Source organism: Ostrinia furnacalis, unplaced genomic scaffold (genome assembly GCF_004193835.3).
Source record: "Ostrinia furnacalis isolate ACB-3 unplaced genomic scaffold, ASM419383v2 OfSCF3101, whole genome shotgun sequence".
Taxonomy (NCBI): domain Eukaryota; kingdom Metazoa; phylum Arthropoda; class Insecta; order Lepidoptera; family Crambidae; genus Ostrinia; species Ostrinia furnacalis.
The window spans coordinates 56,299-71,693 of NW_021133340.1; the positions used below are offsets into that span (position 1 = coordinate 56,299).

Here is a 15,395-nt window from a genome sequence, read left to right on the forward strand (position 1 = left end):
TCAAAATCAAAAATATTTATTCAGTTTAGACCACAAGTGGCACTTATGACAAGACTTGACCTCACGCTTGCTGTCTTTTGCCATGGATAGATATTTGGCTGTGACTGTTGTGTCATCTTCGTACCCAAAGGTACCGGCTTTGAGCAGATCGTTGATGTGCAGTAGAAATAGTGTTGAAGACAGCACCGATCCCTGAGGGACGCCAGCGTTAATCGGTTGCTGACTTGAAGTGAAGCCATCGAGGACTACTCTTATTGACCGTCCAACATGAAAATCGGAGATCCATTTGCATAAGCCAACAGGGATTCCCAAAGATGGAAGCTTGTTTATTAGGCTGCCGTGCCAGACTTTGTCAAACGCCTTTGATACGTCGTTGGGTCAAACATCCATGTTCTGCTCAATAAAAGCAGTTTGGTAGCCAAATTAATGGCTTAATGTTTAATACAATATGATAGCGAATTTGCTATTAGTCTTTTACAATATTTATTCAGATAGTACTTGTCTGTTGTCAATATAAATTTATTTTTTAAATAATTGTTTATGTCAATTATATGGCATTTGCATTATTATGTCAATGTATTCAATGTCAAGTTTAATTTATATCTTAAATTATTTTCCTCCTGTGGCAAGCTTCTATTGTAGGGGAATGTGAACAAAATTATTTTATCTACATTAAGTAAGCATAGGCTATCAAAAATGTTTAGTAGGTCTTTTTTGCCTACATCACACCTATTTCCCATTAAAATGACTAATGTGGTATTTCTTGAAAATGAATTATTTGTTATTTTTCGCATAATTTCTAAATAGGAAGCACCCGGTAAACAATGGTTGATTACAATTTGTCCCAAGTAATAATTATTAATCAATTGGCCCATATCTTTACCAAACTCATCACTGAACATTACTATGTTAGGTTTTTTTAATATTTATTTTTATCAAAGTATTCAATTCTACAAGTTATTTATTCTATCATTTATTCAATTCTAGAAGTACCGTTACACACTACACTTCATGCATTGTATTGGCGTTAGCATTTATAGGCTAATAATTTTATTATTTCTAAAAAAAAATAACTTTATTTCATAAATTAGTAACAATCATTAGAATTCTTAATAAAAGTCTATGTCAGCCTTTTTAGTGACTTCCTAAAAACGAATGGTAGTCACGTGGTATTAAAAAGGTATTGGCTGAGAACAATCGCTAAAAAGGGTTAAAGTGGTCATTTTAAAATCTGTAAAAAGATTAGCTTAGTAATTATTGGTCAGGTAGTGTTATCAGTATTAGTCACACATTATCTAGATATTGTGCAGGTGATTATCGCTCGCTGGCAAGTGGTCGTTAAGTAAGTTAGGTTACTACCTATTTGATTTGTTTGGGTGTTGTAAAATAGTAAAGGATTAACTTAACGAGTTGTTATTTGTTATATATTTTTGTAGATAAGGCTTATTGTTTACAATAATGTATTAGTTTAAAAGGTTTATTGTCTATGTTTTTTACTTCCCTAAATATTTAAAAGAAAAGCTAATAAATCGGTGAGCAGCTTTTCAATTTTGTTGTTCGTTATTTTTACTAGGAGATTCGGGAACTGTGTAGAAATGAAAGTTATCTTAGGTTCCGCATTATTACTTTTGGTGAAATAAAATTATTGAACATACATTTCAAATGTACCCGGGCTCAATAAAAAATATATTTTGCGATCTTTTTAGTATTAAATAATGCTCTTGATAAAAGTATTAAATAAACAAAGAAGTTGGTACGTTATATAACTTTTTTATTGTAAGGTCTTTACAATAAAAGACTTAACCTTCAGATAGAATTTAGGTAACTTATTTCAATCCAAAACGATTCCAACTATAATAACAACAATGGTCCTTCAAAAACAAACCTGAAAAATTCCCTTTGGACTCGAAAAGATTTCTGTATTTAATCAAGGTGAAGTGAAATGGGTTGAGATATTTAAATATGAAAGTTATCTGGCCAGTGATTGATTTCATTCCGTTATTGAATTGATGGGAAATATCTGAATTCTTTCAGATAAAAATGAGATATTAGAAGTGATTTTGCCCATTTTGGGGCTTCGTTCTCGAAGGGTGCTAAAGGTTATCAGTAACTCTGTCTGTTAGACTTTCAGTGATTTGTATCTCACGTAGGTACAATAACAATTAATAATTCTTTTTAATTAATTAGTTAGTTAAAAATTAGGATGGGGCACCAAAATCGACATGTTTCGCTTGAGCTTCACTCAAAGCTGATTTTGTGTGCTTTTAGAGCAGCAGTTTTATCGACAGTTAAATTATGAATTGTCTGTTCAAAAGGTGTTTTGACCACTACAACTTCATTGCAAGGTCCCAAGGGCTCGTGAAGTCCCAGAAACCGCTCCCTCCCAGGGTTGAAGAACACAACGAGCACACAGTAATAGACGACTAGACAATGATATAATCTTATTCGTTCTACAATTATTTACATCTGTAATACAAGGCCTACTTCCCTTTACCACAGTCATTTCCAAAATAAATTCATATTGCCAATTGCTTTACCCAATGCATTGAAGCAACATCAACCAGTCGGTAAGTAAAATATTGTTTGTGTTCAGGCATTCGAGAAACGAGATGGGAAATAAATTCCCACTTGGATGTTCGCGGTGCGGGAACAAAATTCCCACTTCGATGTTCGCGGTGCTTTCAAAAAGGCGTTCGATCGACACGTTCAAATAGCTTTAAGTTTAAAAGGCATACGAATATCGTCACCGTCGTGGCAGAATTAAATAACTGACAAAACCAAAGTTGCGAGATATTCACGTTTTTGTGATTTTTTTCGTTAGAAATGGCGATAACTTTTACGGGTAAAAATATTTTACTGTAGGTCTTTTGATATTTTATACAGCAAATTTACCTTTGTTAAATCAATATTCTTCGATGATGTTATTTTGNCGCGCAGAGGTAAGAGGCGAACCAATCCATAACAACCGGTGACAAATTGTAACGAGATAGCATCGATAGGAGGACTTCATGATCAACTGTGTTGAAGGCGTTGGAAAAATCGATAAGCACCAGTAAGGTAAGTTGGCCATACTCCATTCCCATCCTGATGTCTTCCGTTACTTTGAGTAATGCGGTGCTGGTGCTGTGACCCGGACGGAAACCGGATTGGAAAGGACTCAGAAGGTTATTGGTGAAAATGAGACTAGACAGCTGAGAATGAACAACTGCCTCCAGGGTTTTGGAAAGGAAAGGTAGTATTGATATGGGCCTAAAGTTATTTAATGTGGCAGGATTTGGAATTTTGGGAAGAGGGGTGACAAAAGCTTTGCACCAGATACGAGGAAATGTGCCAGAGGATAGGGAAAAATTTATAATATGAGTAATGAAAGGAAGTAGGAATTCAAGGAGTATAATGATCATAGTACGGCTGATGTCATCGACGCCAACCGCTTTGGATTTTATGGAGTGGATAATTTTCCTGACCCCATCACCAGACACCGCAGAGAAAACAAATACTTCTGGAACCAAAAGAGCTGTGGAAGTTACCTCGGAGATGGTTTGTGATCTAATGAGTGGATCCAGTACGGAAGCAGAGGAAAAATGAGTATTGAGGTCATCGCCAGAGAAAGAAGAGTGGGTGAGCTTTGTAGGATTTTTACCGATACCCAGTGTTTTGAGAAACTTCCATACATCAGCCGAAGAGGCATCGATAATGTTGTCATGGATGTGACGACGTTTGGCAGATCTCACCACTTGATTGCAGCGGTTTCTAGCCGTTTTGTATTTGCTCCAGTTGATATCAGAGCGGTCACGTTTGTAGATGTGGAAGGCCCTGTCTCGACGAGTCATCGCCATACGCACACCCTTCGAGATCCATGGTGCAGGAGGACATTTAAGTTTCACAAGCCGCAGCGGCGCGTGCACGTCGTAGAGGGTTAGTAGATTGGAGTTGAAGACGGCGACCTTGTCATCGATAGTTGTTGCAGACACAACTTGATCCCAGTCGAGTGAGGCTGCATCGCGCCTAATGGCGTCTGCATCCACCTTAGACATACTACGCATAAGCACGGTCTCTGGTTTCTGTTTGCTAGTGTGTAGCCTGTAGCTCGCGTAAACAAGATCGTGTCGTGAGAAACCTGGTGCAGGACACTGGCCATGCGCAATAATACTGTCAGGTGCGGATGTGATTACAAGGTCGAGTAAGGTGTCAGGGGAATCAATATTGTGGTGGGTGGCTTGTAACGGAAGGATAGAGAGATTCAAGGAAGTGACCAATGAGGTAAGTTTGGTAGAAGAAGAGGAATTTACAAGAAGATTGGTATTGAAGTCGCCCATGATTAAGTGATGCATGTAATCCGCGGAAATCGGTTCTAAAGCAGACTCGAGCTTGGGGAGGTAGTCCACCCCAGGGGGGCAGTACACCACCCCAAGGACAGCCTTGACGCCCTTCACGTTTACTTCGATGAAAATAAACTCGCCCGTCGCACTATAGGGAGACGGTGACATACACAGCACCCTATATGGGATGTCACTACGAAGGTAGATAGCAACACCGCCACCACCTTTACCAGTGCGGTCATTCCTTATAAGAATGAAACCTGGAAGAGCGTAGGCCGCGGAGTCGAGGCAAGGTTTGAGCCAGCTCTCAGAAACGAGGACAGCATGAAGATTAGTGATGGAAAAAGAGTCGAGAAGATCAGAGTAGTGGGAAGGAATACTTTGTGCGTTTATGTGGCAAACATTGAGAAATCGCTTAGTGTTAGAGAACTTATGAGATAGAGTATCTTTGAGGGTAAGAATGTCATGAAAAGATTCATCTTCAGTTGAAAGAGAATCATGTGCAGAGTAAAATGATTCGTCATCCATATATAAATACAATACATAAAAATAAGATAAATATAATATTATATGGCACTAACTAGCGATAAGTAATCAAAATATTTAAACACAGCACTTTGGCCTGCCGGCTTACAAAATTAATTAAAAAAACACATCTATTTTTAAGGTTGGAGGTACCAGACCCACACACATACACCGTGTATGGAAAAAAAAACAGACAAAAAAAAAATCAAGAAAAGAAATTAACAAATATAAGCATTACGGGATCGTGTGAAACGAAACGCAATAGGTCATCATAGTTTTTACTCTGCTGTTCCAGAAACCTAGAGTAAAATAGAGAAAAAAAAAAAAAAAAAAAACATTAAAAAATAAATAGTAGATTTCCGAACGAAGCTAAGAATGTCATAATTGATAATGTTTTACAAAAATATAAATATTACATAGTGGCCAACCATAATGTTTTACAAAAATATAAATATTACATAGTGGGCTTTCCATAAAAAAAAACTCTTTATAGTTGTTTGTGACTAAAGCTAGTAGCATATTATTATGTAGAGTCTATCTATAACCAGCCAGAGGCCAGCAATCTATCTATAACCAAAATTTATTTAAATCCCACTGAGCTAATAATGATTTTGGCATGAAAACGTAACAAACAAACAGAAATGTACTCTCTATTAGTCTATTTATTATTCTAATATACCTAGCTGTTATTTCAAACATAAATTTAGAGATTTTTTTAAATTTCATCTAAATCTAAGTACTTTATGCTCTTTCAATCTGAGTAATTTTTTACAAAATCCAAATGTGACCCATAGCCTAATTCCAAATCTGGCCTTAGAATATTTACTTATTATGTATTCATTACCTAATGTAATTGATGAAAACTATGAAAGTAGTGACAATATACCTATTAATTAATTAATATACCTAGTGTTTTCGATTGTAAAATCACATTTTGTTCCCGCCGATTATGAATTTAAGGATATCAAATAAACGATCTGATATTATTTATAAATGTTGTTATTTATATAAATATCCTATTCTTATTTATCACAAGTGAAGGTTATTGACTGCTGATATAATTTAATTATCCCCACGATACTAATTAATTTAATATCAGTTAAAGATCGCAGCTCCAATTTTATTACCTTTTTCTTAGAATTGGTTTTCTTTTGTAGGTATAGGTACTTATTATCTTGTCAGGTAGCAATAAAAACCGTCCAAGTGCTCGTTGCACATGATTCAATCTATTCTTAGTCCAATAAACTAGTGACTGGACTTATGGAACTCACTGACACTATGATAGGTACCTAGCAATCATATTTTATGTGAAGTTCCTGTGATAATAAGCATTGAATTCAACTAATTATTGTTAATTCTGGATTAACTAATTGAAAAATGACTTTATCGCATCTGAAATCACTAACGCCCGTATTTACAAACGATATTTGCTTAAGTGAAGCAGCAAATCAAACGCACAGCGTTGAATAGAGCTCTGTGATTGGTTCGTATGTCACCCTGGCCCTGGTCCCTGAGCGTCCAGGCGCACTGTGAGACCTCATAGTACGGTCATTCTCACGATCAGGCGTTCTCAGCCTAATTACCATATCATTTTTGAAATTTGGCTTAATTGACTTAAATGCATTTAAATATAAAACACATGAAAAGTATGAATTTAACAATCGTAAAGGCGTCAAATTATTCAAAGCGGTTTTCGCGTAAATGAGATCTAAAAATTTTATGGTCACGGTAATTAGATATGGCTAATACTTAATCTAACGGTAATTAGAAAATATATGTAAAATAGCAAAAAAACAACATCTTGCATTGATAAATTTGTATACAAATATATAGCGTCATAAAAACGCTGTAGGTACACTTAATAACCCTTTGCAAAAAGAAAAACACTAATTTCTATTATTTATTGTATCAAGATATTTTCAGTATACTGCAAGAATCGAGGCTATGGAACACTTGTTTCAGCAAGGAGGGGCTACATGTAATTTCAAATGAGAGCATTTAGCTGAATCAGAATCTTAATCATCATTTATTTGATTTAAATGTGGTACAAACGATTTAACGTACAGATAATGGATCAGGAGATCTCACAAATTAGACTTTTCGGATATATCGGTCTAATTTGTGAGATCTCCTGATCCATTAATGCATAATTAATTAATGATATACGGGACTATTCCCACCTCTCGTTCCCACCACTGCAACTCCTGTGTAGCTAGGATCTACAGCTTGACCGCCACAAAAACCCAACCAATGAAGGTCAAGTTTGTCCCGGGGGAAAGTTAAACTGTCATTGGACCCGCAACGAAATTAATCAGAAGAACATAGGAGGAGTTCGAAATTAAGGTTCGACTTCCCTCCATTGCAAAGCGGATGACAGGTGACAAACAAAGGTTTAAAACCTTTAAGAAAAAGATTATGCACCACGGACAATAAATTAAATTAAGGGGGCCTATCTTATGAGCAATTAGCAACTACCTGCCAATAATATTTTTCACAAAATCGCTTAAAAGCACGGAAATTTTTCCTTGTCGCGACAAGATCGGTGTAATAAATTGCGGAAACAGATGTATGTTGTATTGAATTGAATCACTTATATAATTAATGATATAAGTGATTTTTCCTCTTTTTAATCTATCTGCGATCAGCCATCACCCATTTATCAGATTAAATTGAATTTGTAATAATGACAGAGTTCCAGCTCTGCATATCCCGTGATTTGTCACCTCGATTCTTTTACAATAACTTTTCAGATTGATACTATTCGCTTTCTCCTGAGCCTGAATGCAGAATTCTTAGAATTTAGAAGGGATGCAGCAAATGGATTTCATGACGGTCTAGTCTTTGTTTGTGAGCTTTACAGGAATTTTCTACACCCTCTTTGACGTTTGGTATCACTTCAGTGGACTTTGTAAACCAAGGTGCACAGCTCAAAATTTTTAATACTTTATTTTGAAAACGTTAAAGTATTTCTACATTTGCGAGGCTAAGTCGATGCCATATGTCTACATGGGTCTTAAGGTGCATTTGTATATAGTTTGTTCTCCAAGCCTCTTCTGCCCAGTATCCATTGCATATCACGAAATTTTTTCTATGCATAACAAAGCAGTTATGATGCATTCTAGGATGGTACAAAGTGCCTTTACACTCTTGTCTTGAAAAGTCCCATTGTCTGTTGATTTGTTCACTTTTGTTCTTAATGTGATCACGCCAGGTAAGTGTTACTGTTGGACAATCTCATCTTCTTAGGGCAAATGTAATATGGATAAATTTTAATGGTATTAGATTAGAATTAATTAATGATTTAACATGTAAATATAGTAAAAATAAGTATCTGGTACGAGACACGTTTCACGCAGGGGTGACATCTCCTGGCCATCAAGAAGCCCCGATTTCATTCCAGCTAACTTCTTTTTGTGGGGTTACCTTAAGAGTTAAAATATACTCTATAATCCAACAACCATGCAGCAACTGAAGCTGAACATTCATCATGAAATCGAATCTATTTCGAGGTAACTCTAATGAAATCTTTTCAAAATTTTAATATCAGACTGGAAGAAAAGTCCGTAAAGATGTTATGCGAAAGTCTAGGTATTTTTTCATATTTTTAACCGACTTCAAAAAAGGAGGTTTTCTATGTATGTTCACCGATTACTCCGTCAATTGTGGACCGATTTTCAAAAATTTTTTTTTGTTCGATAGGGTACACTTCTGAGGTGGTCCCATTGTCACCAAGTCAGGATCTGATGATGGGATCCTAGGGAAATCGAGGGCAACCCTCAAATTTTATAGGCACGTATATCGTTTTTCAAACTTTTTCTTAATTTATTCAAGTATTTGCTCCTGGAAATCATCACCTCATATTGATGAGCTGATGATAGAAGGTACAACTCCTTAATTGGGAGTTGGAGGATAATTCTTTTAATTTTATAGATAACTATAGTTTCTAAATTTATTCAAGTGTTTGCATCAGATAGTCATCATCTCATCATGATGAACTGGTCATGGTAGGTACAACTCCTTAACGCTTAGGAGTTGGAGGATAATTTTTTAAATATTATAGGTACAATTAGACCCACAGTGGTATTATTTCATGTTTTTAAGGTAGGCTGACGGTTTAAGGTCTTTTGAGGTTGCCGATATGATAACCTGTATTTTGTAGGGAATATTATTTTACACTTGACATGAAGAATATAGTCTCAATGTACTGCCTACCTTCAGTGGTAACATCAAGGTAATAATTAGTTAACTAAAAAGCAAGAAATAAGTTAATTTTTATAAAAAAAAAAACCGACTCCAAAAAACTAACACTAAAAAGTAGAAAAATAATTACCTACTAATTATTTTTCTACTTTTTAGTGTTAGTTTTTTGGAGTCGGTTTTATTTTTTTTTTATAATATATCATACTTATTCAATCGTGAGTGCAATTTGTAGGTAATAATTTCATACAACGGTGATTATAAATATATGGTAATTAGTACATGGAAATTATAAAACGATAGTTTTTCTTGAAAATTTCCAAAATCTGCAGCGTATGCAAATACTGTCTTACTACAACGTATAAAGGCCAAAGTACTGATTCTATTTAAATTAACAACGTGGATCTACCTTCAAAAATCGAGTATAAAAATAAGGACATGGTAAATAGAAAAATTGAAAACCAGAGATATGGTAATTATACTCTTACGCAATTCATCGACGGTACGCCAACGCAATAGACGTCTACTTGCTAACAGGCCTTAGAACTAACTAAGGGCTCGCGCCACGCGCGTCAATGATGTGTCAAGTATTCTTATTTAGGCTTTTGTGCCCAAAAATAGAAAACGTCACGGGAATTAGGACTTTCGCTCGGACAAGCAGTTTTTTAATTCTAATTATTTACAGAATGGTTCTATTGAATAGATATTTTGCTATGCATAAGACAATCTTTTGTACTCTTTAAAATATTGAATGGAGTGAACCAAATCTATACGACTTAAAAATTACAGCCAACTTTTAACATTAAGTCGGTGTGCGGACGCGTAACGGTAATTAGAGAACAGAGGTTCATGAAATTAATTAAGTCACAAATACTTAAAATAGAGGCCTATGATTTAATGCACAACTGGACAGGGTTGTTAAGTAACATATAAAAATACTTGCATGTGTCTAATTTGTCATTTTTAAGGATTTAACAGCCCGGACACGCAAAAACTAGCTCATCTGAGAATGGCCGAGTAATGTTTGTGAATACGGGCGTAAGAAACCAAAAAATACATCCAGCAACTGTTTATTTGGAAACAGGCATCAATCAAAGCGGGTTAACTAATTCATAAGCAACATTTCGCCTGAACTCGCGTGATGTAGGTACCTATGTTTTGTTCAATTTATTATTCATCTACGTAGTTCAGCTCACCTCTGACTATCCAGACATCACGAACAGAAAATTGTACTTCACAGAAGTAATTTCCATTTCATCTGTCTTGAGGACATAAAACATTTATTTCACGAACCAAATGACTTTTAAATACGAAGTTATTTTTGCGAAGTGCTCTCTAGAAACTTATTTTATAACTCACTTAATGTAACCAGTGATACGTGAAGAACAAAATGAGAGCATGACGTTCATTTACGTGGAGAATAAATTAATGACACTAAAGATTAGTGTCCAAACCCACTCGATATTCTATTTTTGGACTATTTACCTGTTACAGGTAGAAACATCTATGTTTAACTAACACGTTGGATAGAGATTATTATTCAAAATGGATAAGCATGTTGATAAGCTTTAGCGGAAAACACATAATTAAAAATATTTACACAAAACATTGATAAAGATACAAACACGACGGATCATAAAAGACAGCAAACAATGCTACTAATCTTGTGGCGATTATTGTAATTTGTTATTGTCAAATTAAGGGTGGGTTTTCTAAAGGGTGTGCATTAGCTTTGAGCACTAATCGCCCGCTCATCTAATGTGATTCATGCCTCTTCACCCCCGGGACGCTATATAAGATGAGTCAATCTGAAATTTGCATGTATTTTCAATATTTCGCAAGACCACAACGCATCTCCTGCTTTCTCAACTTGGTAAGTTAAAGTTTTTGATTTACTTAAGCCATGCCAATTTTAACAGCTTAAAAGAGTTACAAAATCCTTTAAATTGTTACTAAATATCTGTTGGAATGGTGTGTAAAACTGCTATAATAATTGAGGCGTGGAATTCACTATTGGGCTAAGTGCCAAAGAAGCAAAATCAAGTTTTTGCTTTTCGAAGGTGTTAAAAGACTGTCATTCCTTATGGAAGGTGTAAAGTGCCTACAATTTATGGCACTCAGCCCAATTGTAAATCCCACGCCTCAATTAATGAATTTATAAAAAAGTTATACCGTAGAATTGATATTGTTTAAAATGTGAAACCGAATACGCAGTAGAATTCTCACAAGCCAAAAATACTTTTTGTATTTGATATTTCAGACCATACGTTACCCTGGCAAGATGAAGTCGTTTGTCCTGGTCACCCTGGCTGTGGTGGTTCTCTCGGCGGCAGGCGAGGAGCAGAAGGTGATGCTGTGTGGGCGAGAACTGGCGCGGGCCAGGGTGCTTCTATGCTTTGGCTCTGAATACATGTTCAAGAGAAGCGTGGACCAACTGGAACCATGTGAGTATGCCATTATAATAATAACATGCATTATGCTTCAATTTACATGTTTCTAATAAACTCCTGCCTTTTTTGAGAACTACTTAGTGCAAAGGAGAGATTCATCATACTGAATCAAGCTTTTAATTCAATAGCATCAGTAGAGAAAACTCTTTACTAGAGAAAACTGTTAAATATTACTAAGTACCTATGCTACTTATCATATTTGTACAAACACCATAGCGAATATTACCAAACTTTAAACACAGCTTTGGTTCGTCAAAGAAAGACCATCGCACATTATGCACAGAGAATAGAGATAGGTAACCGGTTTCTTGTTAAATATCAAATGCAGAGTCCTTATTTACGGACCTACTTAATTGTAAGTAACAAACAGTAATGTTTAATTACCTCCACTTTAATCCTTCCTTTTATTTCACAGTGGACGACCAGGGCTGGCTCTGGGGCGGGCGACGCGACGCCCTGGGCGCGCGTTGGGGGCGCCACAAGCGAGGCCTCGTGGACGAGTGCTGCCTCAAGTCATGCACTACGGAGGTGATCCGGACCTACTGCTAGGCCTCCACCAGACACGATTACACATATTATATCCATTGTAATTACTCATGTTTATTGTATTCTGCGTGTAAAAATATAAATATGTGTAAATAAAGTTTATTGATGTACGTACAAAAGTATTTTAATTTCCTTCAAGAAAACATCCATGTAATACACTGGTCAGAAATATAATGCTCTATTTTTACGGGCAAAATTTAAATTACATCACGTTATATCAGAACAATTCAACGGTTGATATCAAGTAAAAATCTCAAGGTTTGGCCAAATCAAACGACTGCAGCCAGCATGCATGATGGCTAATGGCTATGGTGATGGTTTGACCGAACCTTTATAGGCTGTCATTTTTTTACACTCTACCTACATTACAATCATTGAGAGATAAAGCTATTAACTACTTTTTATTTATAAAATGTCACACAAAATTATTTTGAAATCGATTTCTGAGTCAAATTGTAAAATGTTCGGCATGCCAACTAAAACACTTAGCTAGCTCATATTTTTGGAACGTGTACCCTAATATAAAAACACATTTTGTGGAAGGTAATTGATAATAATATGTCAAAACAGGAAAATTCCCTGGAGAGAGGGAACTCTAAAAGTTGGTTGAACTCGAGGTTCGGTGGATATTTAATTTTTAAAATGTAATATCTTAATGTTACCTTTGCGATATTAACGTCCATTTTGTGAGGATTAGTCCAGTCAAAATAGACATGAACCCTGCAATAATTCGCATACAGCTGAAAATTGGTACGAGTGTTCGGAGCACCATTTATGAATTAACTGTGAAAAGTCCCCATCGATCCGACATGTGCTAAAAAAAAAATTCTATGTCAAAAGTTAAAAAATACGGGTTTTTGAGATTTTTAGCTAAACGGTAAGTTTTATCACAAAAATATGTATGACAAGGTTTAAGACCATACAATTATCTATCAAAATTGTCTATACAATTTCTCCTAATAGTCAGCGTTTCTGAGATTCGATGATCCGAAGAGTCAAAAAAGTGTTTTCTTCATAACGGTCTTACACATAAATTCAATGTGATATCGCCTCGTGCCTCGACTGAGCATTGTATCATGATGTGTTGTCGACGTCGAATATAAAATGATCAACCTCAATGTCGTCTGTCATCTTTAATTATCGAAAAATGGGTGCAACTTTGACGAAGGACTGCACCGTGAGTTTCTAAGATACGAAGTTTTCGTGTCTGTTAGGTTTAAGAGCTCCTATATGCACACGTCACTACTCTACTTGTAACTCTATGGTCACTCTTTTAGCCCGGTCAAGTCAGAAAATCCAGGTTATAATAATTCGCATAGAGCTGAAAATTTGTGTGAATGTTGAGAACACCATCCTTAATGAAATGTCAAAAGTCCCCAACGATCCGTCATTTGAAAAAAAAATTTACGTAGTCCAAGTTTTTTGCATTTTTCCGCCAAACAGTAAACTTATCATAAGAAATGATAAGAAATAGTAGTAGATCATAAAATTATCTATTAAAAGTGTCTTTGCCCCTTTTTCCTAAGAGTCACCGTTTATGTGGTAACGATGCAAAATGTTGAAGAATTCGCATTCTGTTAACTACTCCACGAGTCCACAACTTCAACTCTATTAAAATAGTTTTTAATTGAACAGGATAACAAATACATCTTAAAAAAGGCCTACTGGGGAAACCTGGTAAAAAAAATGCGCCAAATAACCATCATAGGTATTGTGGAAACATGTGCATGTAACGAGAACATCTTAACTAACTTTTTGATTCGTTCTACCTCATAATCGGTGACTCTTAGGAAAAAGGGGCAAAGATAATTTTGATAGATAATTTTATGATCTACTATTATTTTTTATCTATTTTTATGATTAGTTTACTACTTGGCCAAAAAATGCAAAAAACTTGGGACTTCGAAAACTTTTTTTTTAAATGACGGATCGTCGGGGACTTTTGACATTTCATTTAGGATGGTGTTCTCAACATTCACACAAATTTTCAGCTCTATGCGAATTATTATAACCTGGACTGTCTAACTTGGTCGGGCTAAAAGAGTGACCATAGAGTTAGAAGTAGAGTAGTGACGTGTGCATATAAGAGCTCTTAAACATAATAAACACGAAAACTTCGTATCTTAGAAACTCACGGTGCAGTCCTTCGTCAAAGTTGCAACCATTTTTCGATAATTAAAGATGACAGACGACATTAAGGTTTATTATTTTATATTCGACGTCGACAACACATCATGATACAATGCTGAGTCGAGGCACGAGGCGATATCACATTGGATTTATGTGCAAGACCGTTATGAAGAAAATACTTTTTTGACTCTTCTGATCATCACATCTCAGAAACACTGACTCTTAGGAGAAAGTGTATAGACAATTTTGATAGATAATAGTATGATCTTAAACCTTGTCATACATATTTTTGTGATAAAAGTTACCGTTTAGCTGAAAATCTCAAAAACTCGTATTTTTTAAGTTTGACCTTGAATTTTTTTTTAGCACATGTCGGATCGATGGGGACTTTTCACAGTTAATTCATAATGGTGCTCCGAACATGCGTACCAATTTTCAGCTGTATGCGAATTAATGCAGGGTTCATGTCTAATTTGACTGGACTAGATGTAATTTCGAATAATGAGAAAGAGAAAATGATTTAACCAGAAAAAATGAAAAATGAATTTTCAACCATATTTGAGTCAAATAATATAACATTTTAAATTGTAGGGTATTGGTGTTAAGCCACTGTTTATAATAAACTAGCTGTACCCGCGACTTCGTACGCGTGAAAACCCGTTTTCGCAACATTTTTCATTGTTGCTCTGCTCCTATTGATCGTAGCGTGACGTCGTATAGCCTATAGCCTTCCTCGATAAATGGGCTATCTAACACTGAAAGAATTTTTCAAATCGGACTAGAAGTTCCGGAGATTAGCGCGTTCAAGTAAACAAACAAACAAACTCTTCGTCATTAGGTACTAAATAATTATAATGAATAGTAATCAATTACTTCACAGCCTTTTAGACACAGGCCTCCTGCGTTGTTTGAAGTATTAAGCTTATGTTTTACCAATTATGGTTTACCTCTTTTACTATGGACTATTAAGCATTCTTAAGAACATGTGCACTTCTTCAGTTCTTCTATGAAAAGGTATTGAAAAGATATAAAGTACCTACCATCGGACCTCATATTGAAAACTGATCTGTTAAGTTATATCTGAACTGATAAGTTATCGTTAACAGCAAGGGTAATCAGCTTTCTCTTTTGAAACTTCGTAAGTACCTACTTACCTGCAGTCAACATTAGGTACTAGTACATTTGCGTACTCAAATGCCTTTGTCACGAAGTTAAATGAGTTCACCCT

General features: G+C 35.6%; 1 protein-coding gene across 1 annotated transcript; it reads left to right on the forward strand.

Annotated features, from left to right (window-relative positions):
• The first annotated feature begins 10,797 nt into the window (after window positions 1–10,797).
• LOC114357258 (bombyxin B-6-like) lies at window positions 10,798–12,150 on the forward strand. The gene is made up of 3 exons (XM_028310781.1): window positions 10,798–10,914; window positions 11,302–11,485; window positions 11,862–12,150. The coding sequence occupies exons 1-3, from the start codon at window positions 10,840–10,842 to the stop codon at window positions 12,038–12,040; spliced, it is 438 nt and encodes a 145-aa protein (XP_028166582.1). The 5' UTR covers window positions 10,798–10,839; the 3' UTR covers window positions 12,041–12,150.
• The last annotated feature ends 3,245 nt before the right edge of the window (window positions 12,151–15,395 follow it).